General features: G+C 28.6%; 2 protein-coding genes and 1 non-coding gene across 4 annotated transcripts; 2 read left to right on the forward strand and 1 right to left on the reverse strand.

Moving 5' to 3' along the window:
• The first annotated feature begins 1,694 nt into the window (after positions 1-1,694).
• LOC145181814 (zinc finger matrin-type protein 2-like) lies at positions 1,695-3,552 on the forward strand. The gene is made up of 2 exons (XM_090072229.1): positions 1,695-2,283; positions 3,341-3,552. The coding sequence occupies exons 1-2, from the start codon at positions 1,789-1,791 to the stop codon at positions 3,467-3,469; spliced, it is 624 nt and encodes a 207-aa protein (XP_089928355.1). The 5' UTR covers positions 1,695-1,788; the 3' UTR covers positions 3,470-3,552.
• Positions 3,553-7,234: 3,682 nt separating this feature from the next.
• Positions 7,235-7,316, forward strand: Trnas-gcu (transfer RNA serine (anticodon GCU)). Its single transcript has one exon. It is a non-coding gene; the product is annotated as a tRNA-Ser (tRNA).
• Positions 7,317-12,022: 4,706 nt separating this feature from the next.
• On the reverse strand, positions 12,023-22,270 carry LOC145181664 (uncharacterized). Of its 2 annotated transcripts, XM_090071529.1 has the most exons (16): positions 22,252-22,270; positions 22,076-22,156; positions 20,414-21,351; positions 19,916-20,113; positions 16,708-16,997; positions 16,063-16,144; positions 15,728-15,985; positions 15,562-15,635; positions 15,224-15,406; positions 13,858-14,034; positions 13,491-13,637; positions 13,327-13,407; positions 13,059-13,239; positions 12,863-12,923; positions 12,325-12,394; positions 12,023-12,189 (listed from the first exon to the last, which is right to left on the reverse strand). In XM_090071529.1, the coding sequence occupies exons 3-16, from the start codon at positions 20,543-20,545 to the stop codon at positions 12,144-12,146; spliced, it is 1,980 nt and encodes a 659-aa protein (XP_089927655.1). In that variant the 5' UTR covers positions 20,546-21,351; positions 22,076-22,156; positions 22,252-22,270; the 3' UTR covers positions 12,023-12,143. The 2 variants fall into 2 exon arrangements, with proteins under 2 accessions (XP_089927655.1, XP_089927656.1); XM_090071530.1 differs by lacking the exons at positions 19,916-20,113; positions 20,414-21,351; positions 22,076-22,156; positions 22,252-22,270 and adding an exon at positions 18,143-18,529.
• Between the last annotated feature and the right edge of the window lie 380 nt (positions 22,271-22,650).

Raw genomic sequence — 22,650 nt, forward strand, 5'->3', positions numbered from 1 at the left:
GCCGGTTCAAGCCTTTTTAAGGCCCTAAGCAGGATTTGATTTGGAGGTCTCATCAAAAATAGATACTTAAGTAAAAAAGAAATGCATATCAACTAAATTGTTAATTATCGAATAGGTTTGCTATAATGAATGAAAGACTGAGAAATTAAAAACATAATAACGGCAACAGTTCAACAATAACAATAACAATTCTTATTATTTTGTTAACATTTCTCAGCTGCCTCAATACGTCTGTCCTCATAATAATTATTCTTAGTGTTTCTAGCGGCAAAAAAGTTACGATGATGACACATCGTACGATATTAAGCTCTTTAAGAAAAGCCCCAAGACGGTCATCAGAATTTGGGGGAGTTCAGTTTGGCTCTCAATCTTTACAGCCAGTGTGCCGTCAATATCAGCTCACTGCCTACAAGCGAGTTTTCTTTTTCAATCTAGCTGCCTAAATCTGAACAAGGGGGCCCAAGTAGTTGTAGTAGTCGCTTATGCCTCATGCCGGCCCTGGTCACAATCTCAGGTATAAGATTTAAAATAATAAATCAAATAACTTGTATGAGATGTATTAGTGTATGTTCATAAGAGATTTCCCATACATTTAGAAATTTTTTTTTTTTCCCCAATAAAAATCATTTACTAAAAAAATCTTATGCGTAGGCGGCTTTGTATTTTTAACATAAGTAAATTCTCAGTTGTACTTTGATTTGTTCAAAGTAATCTTTTAGAGACGACACTGACACCTAAGAGGAGAGATTGACACAACTTTAAACTCAAACTCAAGAGTCTCATACCTCCAACATTTTATACATTAATGATAGAAGTATATGTGGTCAAGGAACTCAAATTTAAAATTATAAATTACTTTTAAGCGCGTTCGTGAGTTTTTTTTGAAGTCCTGCACGTGATGTAATATGTTACACATCGAAATGAGGGTATTTAGCGTGTGTTCTGATGTCGAAGTTTTCTACTGTATTCGTGTATTATTCGTTATTGATGTCGTTATCTGATGTCGAAGTTTTCTACTGTATTCGTGTATTATTCGTTATTGAGGGAAAGACTGATGCAAGCTCTCGCTTTTTTTCGCGTTTCGGCTGTAGAAGATCAACTTTGAGAGAAAATTTCTTTTGTAGAGACTCTTGTAATGTAAATAAATAAAATATACTTGTATGATATTTCCAAGTATGAAAAGGTTTTTTTTTTGTCGTAAATTTGCATTAAATATTTCGTCATTTGAAGCATTTAAGCTGATACTTTGCGTACCTAACGAGCCACCCAACTGTTGGACCTTAAGTGGTTTGTTTATTATGAAAAAAGTCCAGGTGGTTCTATAATAATGGTCATAAAATAAATATAAAATACCACTTAATTTATAGCTTGAGAGATTGATCAAACTTGTAAAGTTTTTTTAATACTGTAAAGAAAAAAAACTTTATTCAAAGCTCACATTTTACTGCTTAAAATGACTAAACCACTCTAAAATACTCATAAGTAATCATTAATGCTCAAAGGTAGCGTAAAGTATGCAAATTTGATACAAAATAGTATGTAGTTGACCTTAACAATTCAACCAGACTTAGCACCATATTTGCAACAAACTACCACATTTTTTAAAAAATAATGTAGCCTGGTTGCAGTTACCCTACTAATAACTTTTGTTTTTCTAAGGAAACTATTTTAGAATAAAAAAATATAATTATTATGTCATTTTGATTGCTTTCTTTGATTGCTTAATTTGTTTTTTAGCTGATAAATGGTAGTTTTGTTGTAAGTTTTATTATATCTGAAGCATTGTTAATGGCTAGTGGCAGTAAAAAATCTTTAGAAAAGTCAGGAGATCATTTCAGACGAACTTGGGACAAAGATGAATATGAGGAAAAAGCTAAATCTAGGCTAAAAGAAGACCTTGCTCTTCTGGAAGATGATAATGGTGATAAAAAAAGTAAATCTGATCCTCCAGTTCAAAGAGAAAAATTGAAAGCACGGCATTATACTGTTGATCTAGACTCAAGATTAGGAAAATCAATTATTATTACAAAGACTACACCTTTGCAAGAACAAGGCGGCTATTATTGCAATGTTTGTGATTGTGTTGTAAAAGACTCAATAAACTTTCTTGACCATATTAATGGCAGAAAGCATCAGCGTAATATGGGTATGTCTATGAAAGTAGAGCGTTCATCACTAGATCAAGTAAAAGATAGGTTTGCATTGTTAAAGAAACAGAGAGAGCAGGAGGAAAAGAAAAAAGAATATGATTTTGATGCCAAAATTAAAGAATTAGAAGAAGAGGTTTTTATTTGTTCTTTTGTTTGTTTTTTGTTGTTTTTTGTGTGCATAAAAACACTACGCTAATAATAGCCATTTTGTTATCAGTTATAAATAGTATATAGAAAAATAGTCATGTAAAAAGTTTTTTTCTTTTTAATTTTGTTTAATTTTTTAAAAAATACTTCTTTGTTCTTTTCTTTCAAATTTTCAATCTCTATCTCATCAAGTTTTTAACTCATCATGGTATAATTAAAAATTCACTTAGACTAAAACAGACTCCAAGTGTCAAGGTTTATAAAAGATAAATTTTTGTTTGGTAATGTGTTAAGACTGCTGCAATTGGTCTTAATAAAGATCTAGTTTTACTTCTTGATGGATCCGTTCAGGAAGTTAAGACTGTTGTGGAGATATTGGAAAACTTTAAACACAACAAGCATCTTAAATTGAATAGTCTAGTGAGGGAAAGATCTAAAAGATCTCTTTTTTTTCAATTGTCTTCAATAGTTGTTTACTGGCAGTCCTTGACTATCTCCTGAATGTATCTGATATTTAATGGATTTTTTAGACCTGACACCATTGATTAGCTGGTGTGTGAAAAGATCATTTGAACTACTACTTAGCTGTTTTGTAAAAGAGAAGTGTAAATTGTTGTTAACTTCTTGTTTAGAAAGGCTTCTAAATCTTTGAGTGAAGTATCCTTAGGCCAGCTCAATAATGACCTAGTTTACCTGCTTAAATCTTTAAAAAATGTTTCAATTTTTGAAGAAAAAGTTAACAATATTGCAGTTTTTAACTTTATACTGAATCACATAATGTATTACAAAATTTGCCTTTACTTATGTTAGTTAGAAGATTTTGCTATCCAAAAATAATTAGTCAATTCTTATGTAATGGTATGGAAAAGTAATTAGGAAATCATTCTTTCTAGTTTTGCTGACCTTGTTCTGTTTGAATAGCTCTTGTTTACTCTAAGTTTCATTTCTTGTACTTTCTCAGTTTTCACCATTTTGACAAGTCACTATAAAATGTAATTTTTGTATCAAACATTTAATCTTTTTTCTTTTTTTTTTCTATGTAGGAAGAAAGAGCTCGTTTACGTAAAAAAGGATTAAAAGCGGAAAGAAAAAGAAAACACGAAGAAGCTTTAAAAGAATACCAAGATGACGATGTTGCTGCATTAATGGGTTTTGGGGGATTTGGAAAATAGATGTAGATTTTATTGCTGTGTTGCCTAAAAACTGAATTTGGGGATTGTAAATATTTATCGATGCTAAAAGAGTAGTTGTCAAAGTTCGTTTTTTCTTTTTGTTCGTAGGAAGAAAAAAAAGATTTAAATTAAATATAAATGATTGGGAAGTTCAAGGGATAGTCTTGTTCATTGTATACAGTTTAAATGCTCGTCGTTTGCCTCTCGACTAAATAGAAATTGATAATGGAAAAATTTATTATTTAACAATTTTACTTATCAAATTTCGGAAAAATAGTTTTGTTAAATTTTGAAAAGTATCCGTGAGAATAATTTTGCGGCTTCTGATGGGCTAAAAATATTAGATTTGGCAGAAATTGGCATTAAACTTGACGATAAGTACTTTTTTTGTTAAAAAATCTCATTTGGTTATTTACTTATTTTGACAAAACAAGAAACAATTGAAGGTCATTTTAGAAATCTAGAAACGAACTGTTTCTTGTTAGTCATCCATGGTGCTCGACTTGGCCTCCTACTATGATAGTGGTTCTGGCTGAATGTGGTTTGCCAGTTGTTTTTTTTTATTTATTATCTAAAAAAAAACATAAGGCGCATTAAGATAGGTTTAAAGAGTCATGATTTAGTTGAACTTGCTAAGGACTTCTCAACTTTGTGGCTGGATAAAATGTTTGGTTTCCAACGGCTTGAAAGTGAGCAGAGCAACAACAAGTAGATTGCTAACCATTTCTATTAGCGATTCTACTGACAAATCAAAATTTTATTGAAATTACCCTTATTTTAAGCGTTCAAAAATAATTTTAACATACTTACATGCAATCTTCTTGGTAATTAAAAGATGAAGATGATGGGCTTTTTGCGTTTATTGATGCAGCTAATTTTTCTGTAAACGGTTTTTTTTTCCTGAAAAAATTAAAATTTACTTTTAAAATGGGGCGTCGAAAGATTGCATTGAGGAAAAACACTTATAGATCAGAAACTTCCGTAAACAAGAAAACAGTCAAGATATTATCTAATGTTCACCTAACTCAGTTTCTAATTCATTCTAGTTTCTATTCTAGAAATTCATTCTAGAAAATTGAAAATAAAGGAAGAAGAAAATTTGGGACTGTTTCTAGTACTATGGAGTTGGGCTTAAGTTTTGGAGTAAAAGTATTACCGATCAATGTCTCTACAAAAGGTAGGGGAAAACCTCAATGAATGGGACAGTTTTTGCAAAATGCTTTTTAAACGTAGATAAAATTGCTTAATATACATATTTAAATATGTTTGATAACCACCGACTCTTGCTCAATGATATAGTAAAACAAAAAAATTGGATTTGTATTTGGCTATTGGAAAAAAGAGAGTTTTATTGGAGCATGACATTTGTCCCATTTATTAAGTATGTCTCATTGAGTGGGAAACATAAAAGAATTAAAAATAAACGTATTTAATTCAATCATTTTTCGAATTAGTTAATTAATTGTAAATGTAGTTAAATATATAGATACATACATAAAGACCGCACAAAAAATATTTTTAACTAGAACTTTTTTAACTCTAATTTAATTTCAATCAAAGCAGAACTTTCTCATTTTAGAATATTATATTTAGTTATTTTTATTTAAGTAAAATATTGCAGTACAAAAGTGTGTAAATAATACCCATTACTCATGGGGGTAAAAGTAAGGGACTGCAGCATCCCTCTGCTGAGCTGTAAATAAAACTTTATTAAATTCATTCAATAGGTAGTACTTTGTCCCATTCAATATGCCCATCACTTTATCCAAAAATGATTAGTCACACCAAAAACATCATTAATTAAGCTTGAATGTTTTACTCACTGTAGTACTAGAGACTGTTATCTATTTAAGCATGGAATTTTATTTTCCATAACTTCAAAAACTGCTGCAAAATCAGAAAAAAAAAACGTTTTTAAAAATTACTTTTTACATTCGAAAACACAATAACATTTATTGTCATTACGGTCATAGAGCAATAGGATGGATGAGTCGGTCAATTGAGTTCTTGTTTCTATCACTCTTTGTTACAGGAATTTGAATATCCTTACATCGATGCTTCTATAAGAATCCGAGTTTGTCCCATTCAATAATCGCCCCATTCATTAAGGTTCTCCCCTACTCTTCAAAATACCATTCTACCCAACGCTGAGATCAAAATACCTTTAAAATTGCTATTTATGTAACACAATGATGCAAAGTACACAAGCAAAACCACGAATAATTGTTTTCAATCAAATAGGATTGAGGTTATGGACTGGCCTGTCCAGTCACCAGACCTGAATGTTACAGAAAATGGACTGAAATTAAACAAGCAATTTTTTAAAAGTAGCACATATATGTTGTTGATTATATCGGGTTGGCATACTTCACCATTTGAAAGGTGTACACGACTTGTAGACTAAATGCAGCACCATTGTTAAGTCGTTGTTAAAAACTCTGGTTACTGTAATTGATTCTAACATGTCATTTATTATAGACTCCATTTTTTTATCCTTAGCAAATTTTTTCATTAAAGAAAAATTTATTATTACTACAATTGTTTTTTTTTTTCAAAAACAACCCATCCAACATAAGACGTCTTCAAGAAGTCTTTAATCATCTTAAAGGCGTCTAGACGCCTTAAAGATGTCTTATGTTGGGTGGGAAGATAATACACTCTGTTTTTAAACAATTATTATTTTAAACACGATTGTAGTTATTGTATTACGCTATTTAATTTTTAAAGTTGTGAAAAATGAAAGTCAAGAATGCCTTTTTATGGTTACTCCTGCAGAAATTTCTAATCCCTTCGATAATACAGAATGAACCAGTCTCATCACAAACTTGTGTAGAGTTTGTGATGAGACTGGTCCATTCTTAAAACAAATAAATTCGGTAATTGAATGAAGACCATATTCTGAACCATTTTACTTAGTTTGAAAAATTTAATAAAAATTTTTGAATTTATAAGTTTATTTAGCAGAAAAAACTTAAATTTTGTTATAGAAAAATTGATACATGTTTGTTTTTTTTATAAGCATAACGTTTATAAGCATATGGAGGCTCAGATTTGGAAAAAAGATAAGCATATGTAAGCATATTCGTGAGCCTCCATAAACTATTTTAAAAATTTTAATTTCATTTACTTAAAAATTTTAAATATATATATTTCTAAATTTATTATTTGTAAAAGAACAAAAGCTTGATAAATTTGTTCTTTTGCTGGACAATTTGAAGGGACAAATGCAGGAGAATTTTAAAGATGCTGTGGTTGCTGCTAAAGGACTTCTATGGTACGGTCTACCAAGTGCCGCTGACCTTTGGCAACTAGTTGAGGTAGATGATGCTATAAATGAAAGTGCCGACAAAATTCTTCCAGATGACACCTTTATTGGTCCGGACAAGAAGGAACGCGAAGTTCATATCTTTGATTTCATTGATAGCATTTGTATGTAGTATATATGTTTTATTTTTTGTTATTATACTATAACATTAATTCAGCTACATTAAAACCAAAGCAAATACAGAGCATAAGTCAACTTTTTATTTTTCTTATACCCATTAACCTTTAGTAACGCGCACACTTTAAGAAAGTATTGAAATAAACATATTTTATTAGAAATATGCCTAAGCTTAAGCATACTTTTGAGCCTCTTTTAACTTTTTGCTTAAGCATACCCGAGCCTGTTTCAAAAATTTCATATGCTTATAAAAAAAAAGCATGCAGTTTTCAAGTAATTTCCATCTTTTAAAATTTATCCTAATTTAGCTGAAATGTAATACAGACGAGGTGGCCGAGTGGTTAAGGCGATGGACTGCTAATCCATTGGGCTCTGCCCGCGTGGGTTCGAATCCCATCTTCGTCGAAATACGCTTTTGTATTGATATGTGATTAAGGGTGGCTGTATATTGTGTAGAAAATGCAAAATCACTTTTATCGTTAGGATATATAATTCTTTGCATTTAACAATAAAAGTTTAAATTTGATTTCTAATCAGCAAAAGCAAGAAGATTTGCTTGATAAAAATTTTCACCCTTAAAAAACAGTTGAACCTTAAGGCAGGTTCTTTATTCATTTATAACAGATAGCCCCAAGCACAAATGTTGTAAATCCTGCATATTCATTTTATGAAGTTTTAGGATATTTCAGCCGTTCCACTTTATCCTCAATCCCAACTTTTTTTAAAAATTACCTTTTCTCACCAATAAGATCTTCGAAGAGAGATCTTCATGAAATCTTAATATCTTAGAAAAATTTCTGCCGGCTCTTATTTCCCTAGATGCAACTCAATCCCTAGGTAAAATCCCGGGCAAAAAAAATTCTGACATGGTTAAAGATTTCTGAATTTGATTGAAGATTAGACAAAAGCTTTATATAAATTGGGAACCTCATCGTCAGTGAGAGAGAACGAAATCAACTAAGCCCCGGCGGTATTCCGACTCCGACCTTACAAGAAATGTTATAAAAATGTTTGCGCAAAAAATTATTAAATATGTGATATTCTCATGAGAATTTGATACTGCAGAGAAAAATACTGTGTTTTGATATTCTAGATATACGGATTTTAACAAAAATTATACGGGCTTTTACCGAAAAATAATTTTTCAGCATTTCAGCGCAACAACATTTATTAGTGTAAACAAAACTGACAATCACAGAGAGCTTCTTACAAACAAAATCGTTTTCTGATTTTTTTGCAAAATGGTATTTGCTAATACAAACAAAAATTATGATCACAGAATGCTGATACTACTGCCGTTCATGTAGGCAATTTTTGAAGTTTGAATTTTAGCGTAGCTTAACTGTTTAGTGCAGCTGACTGTATTGAGTGTCTAAAAGACACTCAACATAGTGAGCTCGAGTGTTGAAGAAATGTTGCCACAACAATGTGTTCTTTTTTGCGCATTGTCTGTTTTTTTACTGGAGGTTTTATGCATTTATTATGTGTTACCTCGGAAATACTATCAGGAGATATCAATTCTGATGAGGCAAAAATATCTGGTTAGTTGTCTTGCGGCATTGCACCACAGTTTATCTGCAGATCAACTTTAATTTCATTTTGATATTTGATCTCGTTCTCTAAAACATCGAACGACTTTAATAACACAAAAGTCAATCGAGACAGCCAAATAGTTGAAACTATAGCAACTCGGTATTCACCAGTTGTTTAATAGACATTCGAATAGCTCTGCAAAAATTAAAATTCTCATTGATATTCGATTTTACTTGATGGCGCTGCTGTAGTCAACAGAACACAGCTGGGGCACAGAAGTCAGAAAACCTCTAAAGTGCGAGCTTTGAAAAAATCACAGAATAAAATTATTTTTCATGTATCTCTATGTTGTTTAAAATAATAAATTAATAACAACAGAAATGAAATTTAACAACATTTCTGTACTACTTTGATCAATTACTAGATTGATCAAAAAGAAAACTAGATTGGGAAATTCAGAGTGAAGTAAATTATATATTTTTTAATTTATAAATTTTTAAAATTTTTATAGCAAACATGCAAAATCTGAAAATTTTTTAAAAATTTCCAGTAAGGACAATACTAAAAAAAAGTTTTAAAGTACTTATAATTTTGAAAAATTTAGCAACAATGGCATCCACAAGGCATGACTGTCAGATGTTAAGAACTATATTGAAACCAAACATCTGTGATACTTGAAAACATAATTAAATTGTCAACATTTCTCAAAAAGATTTAAATTAAATTTCAAAAACATTGTTAAATTGCAACTTTTTTGCAAAGATTCATGTCCATTTAGAACCATATATTAAAATGGGACCTGTTTATTTTGTTCGAAGCTGAAATATTAAAAACAAAACATAAAATAAAATTTATTTCATGAAAACAGCCAAATCAAATCATCATATTTTGTTCAGAGATGAAAAGCTACATAAACTTTAAAAGATAGATTTAAAATCTTGTTCAAAACTTGAGCTTCTATCGAAAAATTCAAATTTAAAACAACTTTGGAAAAGTTTGGAAAAGTAAATGACGCTACAGCTGCCAAACAAAGCAGTAAGGCGCGAAATGTTGCCAATAGATAAATGTTTAACTGAATGAAAAATCTCCTCAAAGCTGGAAAATACTGTAAAAATGATGTTTCAATATGAAGATCGAATGAAGAACCGAGTGAAGGAAAGAATAAATTTCTAAAAAATATTCGTCAAGATCATTCCAGAAAATTATTATGGCAGAAAGCTACAGAAGATTTATATCATAGGTTGATGGAAATGAGTGGTCCAAATATTCTTGAAACTTAAAGTCAATATAGAAAGAAGTAAAAAAAGAACTATCGCCAGAAATAGAACTTTTAAAGGAAACATCAATACCATTTGAACAACAAATTCATTTAGAAAGTTTCATCAATTTTTATATTTGATGATAACAAAATTGTTTATTTTTCTATAACAAAGTAGTTTATTTTTTTTTAATTTTTAGTAAATTTCTGTTGTTTTTTTTAAAAAAAATTTTTTGCACGAAATCCGGAAAAAGTAACCACTGTGCGAGGCTTAGAATCAACTGTATACATAATATTTGTAAGTGCATTCAAATAGGCAGTTCTACGGATACATAATATTTACAAGTGCATTCAAATAGGTAGTTCTCCAGATGTTTTTTGTCATCTTTTTGAATAAGATCATATCCATAATGGTCTCCAAATTTACCTACTTAGAAACTGTTTTTGTAGCGCAATCCGTAAATAGGTCTTATTTTGAAAATTAGACATTTAAATGTAACAATTTAAGTATCACACCTAACCGGTAAAAGCAAATTAACCGATGGTCGGAAAGTTTTGGGACAAAATGTGAGGTAAAAAATCATCTATCCTATATTTGAACGAATGAAAGAGCCTGATATTTTAAAACATTTTCAAATAAAAGGCATTCCATGATCAACAATTTTTCTTACAAAACTTTTCAAAAGTGATCTATCATGCATTGACAAGTCAAGAAAAGACCGTCGAGCGAAATTGAACCAGAAAAGATAATCAAAATTGAAAACATTCGCTGAAAACCGTGTTGGGATGAGTCAACGAAGATTGGCTTCAAAATTAAAGAAAAAAATAAGGAGTTCTATTTTGTAGAAAAAAAAAAAAAAAAAAAAAAAAAAAAAAAAAAAAAGAGAGAGAGATTAGTGATGTAGAGATAAACGTCGTTATCTTTGACCATCCGTTAACTAGATATATAAAAAAACTTGTTAAAACTAAAAGACCTTTTTTATTAATGTTAAACATGTTGAGAAAATAACCAAAAAAAAAAATCGAAAGTGTTATTCGGATGAAATCGTATTTGTATAAATAATTGTGCAAGCTATCGCTACCTTCGCTTATTAAGGTTTAACATTAACTTTGAGAGAAAGCCTTTCTTATAGAAACTCATGTAATGCAAATGAACAAAATAAGCTTGGATCTTCTTCTAATCAGTAGCGAATTTTTCTGTTTTTTAGCCCAAAATGCATCTAATGGTTACTTTATACTCTCTTTACAAACACTTAAGGCATACAATCCATTGAGAATTCGTTACAAAATATTTTATCAAAAAATATTATCCTGAATTATTAACCCTTTTATGCACCAATTATTTTTTCCATAACTAACATGACCCATAAAAAATCATCTACAAAATGACAGCGGTACTTTGAAATGTTAAAGTAGACTTTTTCTACAGCCTTTTTCAACTCTCATTTTTTAAATAATATTGCTTTCAATCGGTTAGAATGCACCATTTGAATTGGGGAAGCTTAGCTTAATTTGTTGTTATAAAACAACCCAGCGCATGAAAGGGTTAATTCTCATCAGTGATAATTCGTTTGCTTGCAAAAACAGTTTCGTTATAAAAATAGGAAGCAATATAATCTAATTGCACTTTGCATTAAAAATTATTTATTTATGCACGTAAACTACTTTATCACATACATTACTATGAGCAATTTTGGGCTAGATATTAAAACTAAAATTCGTAATTATTTTTTTCATATATTAATCATATTTCAACTGAAAGTAAAAAAAAAAAACCTTCTCTTTTCACAATTACATAAAAAGATTTTACAATCATAAAGGTAATATTTAAAATACTTACAACAGTTAATATAATAATAATAGTAAATAATATTAGTAACAAATAATGATGATGATGATGTTGATAATGATGATGATAATAATAATAATAATAATAATAATAATAATAATAATAATAATAATAATAATAATAATAATAATAATAATAATAATAATAATAATAATAATAATAATAATAACAAACAATGATATAACAAATAATAACAATAATTACAAATAACAATCATAACAAATAGCAAGAATGTATAACGCTGGCATTATTTTTTTATTTTCTTTAAATAGCAGACAACTGGAAATGTGTGAGAGCTTTATGATGAGAATTTTAATCGACGAGAGAAAAATCATATTTATTATGCAAGTATACGCACAGATGTCATTTTAATGAAAAGTTCAATCTGAAAAAAATTGAGCTTTTCAAAAACCTAATTCTTTCGAAAACTTCAATAAAATGTCAAGGGGCCGCAAAAAAAAAGAAACAAAATTCTTTAAAATTATGATTCAAGTTTTACACACGTATGATAAGTACACACGTTAACGTAAGAAATTTAAAAAATATGAAAAATAAAAAAATATTTGCATAATTAAAAACAGCATGAAACAGATTATTCTTTTTTCTGTATTCGTTTTACCTTGCTATTTAACATTAACCTAGAAAAATAATTCAGGAATAAAAAACGGTACAACGAAAAGGTCCAGTTTAATAGGAATAAGATCAAAAAAGTACGAATAAAAATCGGCAAAACAAACAGTATTGGAAATTACAAATAATTCAATAAGGATTACTTGATTGTCTGTATGTTTTTATCTTTTGAGGACTCTCTTTGCTTCATAGTCACCCAATCATCTATGAGCTCTAAAGTTAATCGAGGCAGTTTAAAACTCTACAGCACTAAAACTGAAATTATGGTTTTAATTATAAAATTATTTATCATTCTATTTGTTCTATAAAATACATTTATAAAAAATGGTAAGCTCATTTTCCTTTAGAAGTTTATTTAGCTTATACATGACATAGTTTTTAAAAATATTTAAGATCGACGTTTAATTAGATCAATGCTATTAGAATGTAAAAGTTGGAATCGATTGGTAAATTTTACTTAGGAAACTTTAAAAATATCACAAACTTCTAAAGCTATGACTATGGTATTTCAATATTTCTTAGGTTTCGCCAATAAACTAAACAGTACCCCATACTATGCAGTCTAATACAAAAAGAATTTCAATAAACCCTTTTTGTAGATTCCTATTGTCAAAAATTATTAGCATGAAGATTGATTATTATTAGCATTATTAGATTGATTATTAGCATTTAGATTGATACCTCTTTCGATGTCTCCTTCGCTCACAAAATCACCATCAATATAGTTTTGAATTCGTGCATTCTAAAGAATTTAATTAAATCTTACTTTTAATAGTATTTTTTATGTTGATAAAGTGTATTTTTATCATAAAATTGAAGGGCTAGGGGTTGGTTGGAAGAAAGGATGGGAAGTTGAATAAAACAACTCACAACTTACCCAAAACTTGAATCTACTGTTTTCAATCCTAGTTACTAACTTAGTTTTATCAATGTCATACTGAATAATAGCATTTGAAAGAGCTTCTTCATATCGATAACTTATTTGACCAATTAGAATATTAACAAGAACCACCATTATACAAAACATATTGACCATCAAAAGAATCACCACAATCACACTAAAAGTAACAGCAATTAAAGATAACAAAACAATAATGTAAAAGGAAAATAAATAAAAGTATGGATAGGTGCTCAAAAGATCTTACTTGAATTTGCTGTAATCATCAGAAAAAGCTTGAGACTCTGTCAAAGCACGTATTTCTTTTAATAATACACTCCAGAAAGCACTTGATGAAATAAAAAAAGTAAACAATATGTTGAAAAATAAAAAGACTCAGACAAAAAAGACAAAAAAAAAAAAGCTACTTACCCAACTTCATTCAGTTCATCAGCCGCCTTAAGTGCCATGTAAACTGATCCTGTAAATGCAAACATTGTGACAAGGAACACAATGGCAAATTTTGAGATATCATAGTAGATAATCTTAGCAAATGTCTTAGAATAAAGACCAAGTGTCCTACAAAAATTATTCAAGCAACCATTTAAATTGTTTTTAAATTGTAATATTTAAAGTATGTAAATAGAAAAAAATAGAAAAAAATAAAATGATACAAATGACTATAGATGTTTATCAGCAACCATATTTTTAGATTTGGCCAGATAAATGAGTGCTTTTGAAATAGAAAGAAAAGTCTAATAAATGTTCTAGACAAAATTACTACTTAAAATTAACTAACTTGAATGCTGGGAAATATTTAAACACTCGCAAAAAGTTTATAAGAAATGCTACAGAGGATATTGACCACTCAGATCGAGGTATTTCTGCAAATCGAAGTGGTATGATGAGCAATATAGCTGCTAAGCCTGATATATCAAAATAGTTGTAAGGATCTTTGAAGTAACTCCATCTTTCCCTGTACAAAATAAAATAAAGAATATTTTTAACAAATAAATTTTTACCTCCTTTTTTATTTTAAAATAAATGTTTAAATTTTATAAAACCATTAAGAAATTCACTCTTAGCCCCAATCCAGTAATTTTTTAACAGATCATTTTAAAACTAGATGTTTTAAAGGCTGTGTATTTGGTTTGTATACCTTTGATTTCTTAAACTTTTAATAGATGGTACTTAATTAAAGTTTTAGTAAGCATTAAGAGTTTTTTGATGAAATGTAAAAAATAGTGAAAATATTTCTTCTAAAAATTTATTGTAAAACAATAAGATAAAATTTCTGTTCAAAGAATTTAGCTATCAGTACATTAACTGTAAATAAAAAATGCTGATTCAAATCTTGGCAGGTATTACAGCATATTTATTTATTGATGAAATTTTTTTTTTAGATGTTTCAAAGTTGCCAAAACAAAATGATATTTTTCAGGACTTCTGAAAAAGAGGAGAAGGATATTGATAAAAATATGGTGAATTTTGCAACTTGCAAAAATGCAGGAAACTGTACAAGCATGTCAAGGAGTCAACTTCCAAATGAAATATTATGCCCAGATAATTCATATTGCTCTCTTCACTAAGCTATAGAAAAAGGAGGAGTCTATAAAAAAACTATGATGGTGTTTAACACTGTTTTTCATTTTGATTTTCACCACCTTTTGTTTATGCTATTAGACAACTGGAATGCTAATTCTTATTAATAATTGATAATTGGATTTTAGTAGTGAAGAACAAATTGGAAATAATTTTTTTGCTAATTTTTTTTTTTTTACACAAGTTACTTAGTAAAACACTGATTAAATACTAATAAAAAAAAATATTCTGTAAGTATAAAATTATGTGATAAATTTAGTTCACATGTGTAGTAAACCACTACACATGTGAACAACATTTTTATTACATTACTCATTTAAACTGATTTCTGCTATACTGTACGGCTTTTAGTATTGTTTTGCTGTGTTATAAACTGTGTTATAATGTTACAAAGTACTGTGTTATGATGTTACAAAGTACTATTTTTAGAAAGGTTTTTCTGTACGGATGTCATCAACTATTATTTAGTATCTTAATCATTCATCAACTTTTATTTTAAAGAATGAAATGAAGTAAAAGATAAAAATACCATAAAAATAATTAAAAAAACTTTTTTAACTCACTTTTCCACTTGGTCAAACTCTGATATGATATATACTGTTGTAAATAACAAAGTGCCAATCTCACATAACATACGCAAAATAGCCAATGGCCCTTCATATTTTAATGGCTTCTTTGTTGAAGTATGTAAAAAAAGTGCAAGGGAGAATAATATAAGGAAGATTAGGTATAGGAAAAAATGAACCCTGTAAAGAAAATTAAAAGCTTTAATTTCTCATTTACAAAATCCTTACCAACTAAATAAAGAGATTAAAGAAAATCAAACAACATTAATAGAAAAGAATAAAAATCTTTTGCATTTCACTGCTGCATTCAAATTTGTACAAAAACCTCCTCATACATCATATACTTCTGCCCATAAGCAGTCCATTTTCTTCTCACTAATAATCTAACAACAGGATGTTGAATAGCTTCCTAAAAATATTTTCAAGTTTCTTATAGCAGTTTACTCATCTAAAAAAACTTTCCTCAAACATTGGATGGAAAAAAACTTTCAAATTTATTACCTCTTTACTTGATGATTCAGCAATCAGTTGCAAGCAAGATTTACTTCGATGGTTAAAATCTTCATTAACAATATTATTCTTCTTTGCTTGCCTTCCACAGTCATCTCCATCTAGCATCCTGTAGTAAAAATGGTAACGTATTGGTACATTTGGTATATCAGACCATTCAGACTCTTCAGTTTCTTTGTCAGCTTTATTAACAGGTATAAAAGGCCAGTCAGGATTCATGAGGGTATCAAGAATAGCTAAAACTGTTTTCTACAAATAAACAGATTTATGTAATGAATTACTTGAACCAACAAACTATTTTTTTTAAAAAAAATTTAGCAATAAACCTTCATGTTTCCATGATTGATATAATCTTTAAAGTAGAAGCGTGCTTCATCTAAATCACTGTCTTCAAATAAACAACGAATCCTAAGAAGATAAAGAAAAGGTTTTTGTATGAGTGAGATTTAAATCTTTCAACCACTTCAACCTTAAATATTTTATTATAACCACTGCAAGATACTATTTCTGTGTCGCATGTGTGTTTAACCAAGAAAATACAGGTTTTGCATAAAAAATATTTTACAAAAGATAAATATTTTATATTTTAGCATAAGATTTCTTAATGCATCACTAAAGCTATTCATTTAACATTACAAACCATTACATAAAAAATCATCATAAAAATTATAAAAGATTAATTCAAAGTTTTGTCAGAGTTATGGGTAAATAAAACTTACAGAAAGAAAGATATTTAAAAGTTCATTGTAATAGTGATTTATAGATTAATTATGCAATAATCTAAAAAACTCTTTTTAAACTAATTTTTATGGCAGCAAATGTTAAGTTAAATATTCTTGCATTTAAACCAACCAACAAAAAGAAAATAATAAGTTTTCTTTTAATAATTAAGTTTATCCTGTTATTAAAACCATACTCAGAAAACTATTATCAAATTGTTTTTAAAAAGAGAAAAACCTTAAATTGCATACCTGGAATTTTGCATAGCACTTATAAGCAAACTAGCAGTGTTATCATGGAATTTTTGGAGTGCAAAACACAATGGATATTCGTCATAATCTCCAACATGAGTTGTTATGTAAACAATACTTGGATATAACGATATAATGTTTTCAGCTACCTGATACAAATCTCTTTCAGCTGCCAAATGCAAAATTGTTTTCATGGAACCCTCACCCATTTCCAGAAGCCCTTCATATCTTCTTTCATGAGGATCTTTTTTGAAATCGTCTTCCAAAATCAGAGCAGCAAACTCATTTACCTGTACAATAAACCAATTACAAAATTTCAAAATGTAAAAACTAACCTTAAACTCATACATTTCGATTTTTCAAAAAAACTAGAATCAAACAATAGCTATTGCTAAAGCACTCAATATCAATAATGACACAGGCCAAGAGTAAGAATATTTTATCATCATCATGATAACAATGATACCTTTTGTTTGATTTTAAAACTTCATTAGACGAAAGAGTTAAGAAATTGCTAAAAAAAGCACTATGAATCATCAGTTGCAAACAAAAAGCACCTTTAGTCAGTTAAATCTCTTCCATACTTTGAATTAGAGAACAAAGATCAATTAAAGATGCCTAGAGTTAGTTTTTAAATTGAGTGTCATAAAGAAAACCGAAAAAGAATTTTATGTTGCAAATATAAAAATCCCTGCTATTGCTAGGTTGAACATGACCCTTTTTATGAGTAGTGCTCTAAATAAAAAAGAAGATAACTTCAATCCAATCAACCATTTTTTGAGATGTGCATAAACTTTTTAAATTAAAATCTTGTTGCTAATTTTACAAGTTAGTGCTGAGTGATTGTGTTCTGGATTGACTTTCATGTTTACAAAGCAACTTAAGATCTGCCATTATCTATTATTTGATGCTCTTTTCTATGAATCATCTGTATATTTAGAACTACTGGTAAAAAATGTAAATAAGAAATATAGAAGAAAAAAAAAGATATCTTTTTTTCTATTTTTTTTTAAATAGTTACAATTGCACAATTTCAAAATAAACACCTTTTTATTGAATTGGTCAAAATATGAAAAAATTAATATTTTCTTCTTAAAACTTTAAATTTTAAAGATTTAACAACTCTTTAAAATTTTGTTTCTTTGCATTGAACTTAAGATAAAATATATTTTTATCATATGATGGTGTACAGGATTAGAGCCCTAGAGGTCAGAGGCCCTAAATTTCTTGAAGCTTTTTAAGCTTGATTTTGGCATTGGCTTATCCAATCCTGTAGAAACTTTAAACTCCCTTCCAGTTGCCTAAATGAATACATAACTTTTATGAATACATAACCACTTTGTCCAGTATAACATTATCAATTATTTGAAAAAGTTTTTTAGTAATAAAATTCTAATAAACCAAAAATTATTTCTCAGTTTACATAAATTCTCACCTTTTTATTGCAATTATATGTTTGACTGCAACAGAAAAATTATTTGCACATCCCAATTAACAATTATTTTCCAAGCAATAATAATATATGCAAAAGATCAAAGACTCAGTTTAAAAATCATTTATATAATACTTTTTGCATTAAGGGAGTGATTTCTGGAATATAATCATTTCTTCCTAAAAAGGTGAATCATGGAGTATAAAATGGAAACCTGAATTCCATTGATACCAAGAAAACACTTTTCTTTTCATTTTTGCAGTTTGAAACTGCAACTTTAAATTTAAAACTCTTTGGAATATTTTGGCAATAAAATTTAAATGACTTCAAGCATTATATACAAGATATATACAAGAAACATATATATACAAGAAAAATTTCATAGTACTTGTACTTGTTACATAATTTAACCATTGATAATTACTCTCTTTTAGTTTTGATTTAAAAAATTAATAAAAGATGCCACACTACATTCTATTTTCATTCATTTCATTTTTTTTTTTTTTTTTTGCAAGTAAATTTTAATGAAAATTATACAATATTCATAAATAGGGTAGCAATATTTTAAAAATCCATACAGTTATTTCAGTTTGTTTCATATTAAATAAAAAGACTTTACAATTGTAACTTTGATACTTATTGTTAATTTATAATTTAAGGTTGAGACAACTTGCTCATAAAATAACTGAGGCAAGCACATATCTATCTCTAATAAGTTAATAAAATTACATAATGCTATCAACTTATAACTTGAAAGTATTTACATATATACTTTTGAGCTTTAAAACTCATAAACAGATTAAAAAAAAATTAATTTTCATAAATGAAATTCAAATTAAAAAAATGAAAAACTAACAATAAACTAAAATGTTTAAACAAAAATATTACATATTTTGTAATGCTATCTTTGTTGTAAATCTTTAATGATGCACCTAGACATTGACATCACAAGATTTTAAAAAACTTCTTAAAAAACAAATCTTAACTTATTGGTTGCAGACATCTATGACTCCCCTCAATTTGTTGGGTTGTCCTTTAATATTTGTTCCTAACCATTGGCAGGATAACTCATAGTTTAATTGCTATGTGATAAGGTGTATTAACTTATAGAGAAATGGTAGACCTTATTCTTGTAGAAAGTTAATTAATGGAACAAAATTAATTTCAAGGATATTGATGTAGCAATGCTGCTAGAGATATATCTAAAGTCTGAAGATGCTAAATGACTTGCAGAACATTTCAAAATGCAATCTTGTACTTTTTAGAAGGCAATTTGCACTGGTAGATTTAGTTTATTTACCTATGAACTTTGATGCTTATCCTGTCCCTAAATATTACTTTCTGCTATTTCAAATTACCCCAAAATTTTATAGATTTGCAGAAAGGCATGCATGCACATTTTCATCTAGCTTTTACAGGCATTTGACTTCTGCCTACCACTCAAGTTGACACTTTAAATGTATTTTATAAACTATTTCTTGTGAACTTGGTTATATGTAAACAATGTAACTTTTTCAGTCACATAAAATGTTTACATATGAGCTATATAAACAACTGAATAAATTTCAAATTATTTATTAACTACTTTTAAACAATATATATATATATATATATATATATATATATATATATATATATATATATATATATATATATATATATATATATATACACATATATATATATATATTTATTCACGAGTTAAAACCCTTGAAAGCTAAATTATCAAAAATTCTCCTACAGTCCCTTAAATTTGTTACAATACTATATTGGTACCTCAAACAAAAAAGTGGTATATGTTTCAAAATTATTTTCATCGCAATAATATTTGTATTTATCATGAATAGTTGTCAGAATATGAACTAAGAGATCTTCATTTTTTCCAATTGATCGCTGCAAGTACTGAAGTCTAACTTTTCGTTGGGCTTTAGAGCGAATAAGACCATTTTTCCCACTATTGTATTCATCTTTAACCTAAACAATATTTAATGAAGACACTAAGTATATTTATATGTAAGTGCATTTACATATATACATACATATTATGTGTTTTTATACACATGTATGTATGTATGTATGTATGTATGTATGTATGTATGTATGTATGTATGTATGTATGTATGTATGTATGCATGTATGTATACACAAGATAGAAAAATCCATTATATGTGCTAAAGCCTCTCATTATGTATTTACTTGATATATAAATACAGCTAAGGAATTAGCTGTTTGAGCTTTAACATACGAAAAAAGATAAGTACAGTTAACACTTACCTCTTTCCAAAAAGTAGGATTGCTGAAATCTTCACCAAAAGGATTTTTAGGATCAAATAAATCAAGATCTACTTTTACTAAAGGTAATGTATCACCTTTCTCTTCGTCAATACTCCCATACGTTTTAGGCATTTTAAAATTTGAGTATAAATTATTCAAAATTAAGTTACTTTTGATTTATTCAAATCAAGTAACACACTTGTTGACATATAAGTCAACGGTACCGACGATAAAAGAAACACCCACAAATAAAAGTATAGACCAGAAATCTAGCAAAAGAACGGTTCTTATTGTTTGACTCAAATACAGTATTAGGAAATGCCTACAAGTACTTATAAATATTTTAACTATATACAAAGAGCTTGCATTAAATAGTAAATAAATAAAAATAGAGTTATAAAGTTATTCTTTATTTAATAACTTTTTCGACTTGATTATATCATCGAGTGTGGTCATATCAGCTTCAGCATCAACTACTGTATAACCGTTTAGACACAAAGGTACGAAATTTTTCCCGTTTTCGTCAATTGTTATTGGTATTAGCTTGTGACCGTATTCTCCAAACCCTTTTATCAGAACGTCTCTTTCAGCTTTTTTTAATAAATTACATTTGCTATCTTTTCCGTTATCAAGATAGTTTTTTAACGTTTCGGAGCAGATAACTACAATAGCATCACAAAATTTCATGGAGTTAGAGAGCTTTTCGACATATTTACCATTTTTTGGTTTTCCATTGTTTACGGCATCAATATCGCGAACAACTACTTGTGTTGATTCTTTCTGCAGATTTTGTTTAAAGTTTATATACACTTTCGACTTTGTATCGGTGACTATTATTAGGGCGGTCGAGTTTGCGTCAGACATTGTCAAAATAAGATAATGGAAAACAGTTTTATGTTGCTTCTTTGCTTAGGTTCAAATTTTGTCATAAAATCTCCCTATAAAAAAAAGGTAAAAAATGTTGAAGATTGGGATTGTTATGTTCGCTCGGTCCTAAGAAATTAATTTCCAAACCCATTAATAGGCTTCCGAATCCATAACGTTAGTTTGAAAACAAATTTCTAAGACTCTCGTCTAGAGAGTTTTTAGACAAGTTAGTGCTTGTAAAATTATAAGTAAGGGGAAAAATTTCATAGGATACTGCTTAATTAGAATGGCGCTAATATGTTGATAGCGATGAAATGATTATGGAAGATTAATACTGGTGTTTAACAAGATAAACCGCTAAAACCAATCTAGAGAAACTTTCTCTGTGTAATTTTGTAATGAAAGATGATATTTGAGACAAAAAATAAACATTGAATTTTTTTTTTTTTTTCATTTAAACAAGCGTGAAAAAAAGCATATATTTCACATTTATCAGTTGCATGTAACAAAAAGTAGAAAATTGTAACTTCGTGCTATTCTTAATTTTATCATAATTAAACTACATACCGGAATCTGAATGTCTACAAACAGAAACTTTTCTAATAAACTGTCAAACAGTATTTACTTAATTTGGTGGGAGAAATTACTAAAAACTTTTTACTAAAAAATAGTTTAGTAAAAAGGAAATTGTAAAAACATTAAAATCTAATTTCTTGTTTCAAACTTAAACATTCGAAAAGGAAAAAAGCTTCGATTTTGAACTTTTGTTATATCGGAAAAGATAACCAAACTCACCTAGACAGTTCTTGGAATTTCATCTGACTCTGTGAAACATACACTTGCAACGACTTTCATAAGTACCTTGACCAAAATGCTCTGCAAGAAAGTATAGAAAGAAAGTGACATAAGCACCTCACCTCTGTTTATATTTATGCTTGATTGAAAAATAACAAAAAATAGCTGAAACCGACCAATCGGTGATCTTCTAATGTACTTTGTTTATTGTTTTACTACAATTTATAACAATGAAAGAACGTCACTCTCGATCCAGTTCATTAAAGTGCGTAATAGAAGCCGAAAAGGGAATAAACGTGTATCAATTTAAGAGGCTTTTTGCAATAGCGCGTCAATTTTTCACTAGCGCAAATGATTTTGTGCCTATATTTTAATTTTTTCCTTCAAAATAGAGTATTGGCAAATACATTCATTTATATAAATACAACCATGATATTGATATAATGACATAACAAGCCAAATCTCGATATTTGAACCTTTTCCCGAAAGTTACGCAATAGCCGAGATTCAAAGAAATTGGGGCCGGTCTGCAAGATTTCGTCATTGTTACCGTAATAAAATTTCGTCGCATTCGC

This window comes from Hydra viridissima, unplaced genomic scaffold, assembly GCF_058129835.1.
Source record: "Hydra viridissima isolate aposymbiotic clone 2 unplaced genomic scaffold, HvirCarnegie_v1 scaffold_14, whole genome shotgun sequence".
In the NCBI taxonomy this organism is placed as follows: Eukaryota; Metazoa; Cnidaria; class Hydrozoa; order Anthoathecata; family Hydridae; genus Hydra; species Hydra viridissima.

Coding starts and splice junctions, on each gene's coding strand:
- LOC145181814 (XM_090072229.1), top strand. CDS start 1,789: ATGGCTAGTGGCAGTAAAAAATCTTTAGAAAAGTCAGGAGATCATTTC. Junction 2,284..3,340: donor TTAAAGAATTAGAAGAAGAG/GTTTTTATTTGT, acceptor TTTTCTATGTAG/GAAGAAAGAGCTCGTTTACG.
- LOC145181664 (XM_090071529.1), bottom strand. CDS start 20,545: ATGCCTAAAACGTATGGGAGTATTGACGAAGAGAAAGGTGATACATTA. Junction 16,998..19,915: donor ATACCACTTTTTTGTTTGAG/GTACCAATATAG, acceptor TTTATTGTACAG/GTAAATGAGTTTGCTGCTCT. Junction 13,638..13,857: donor AAATATTTCCCAGCATTCAA/GTTAGTTAATTT, acceptor TAATTTTTGTAG/GACACTTGGTCTTTATTCTA.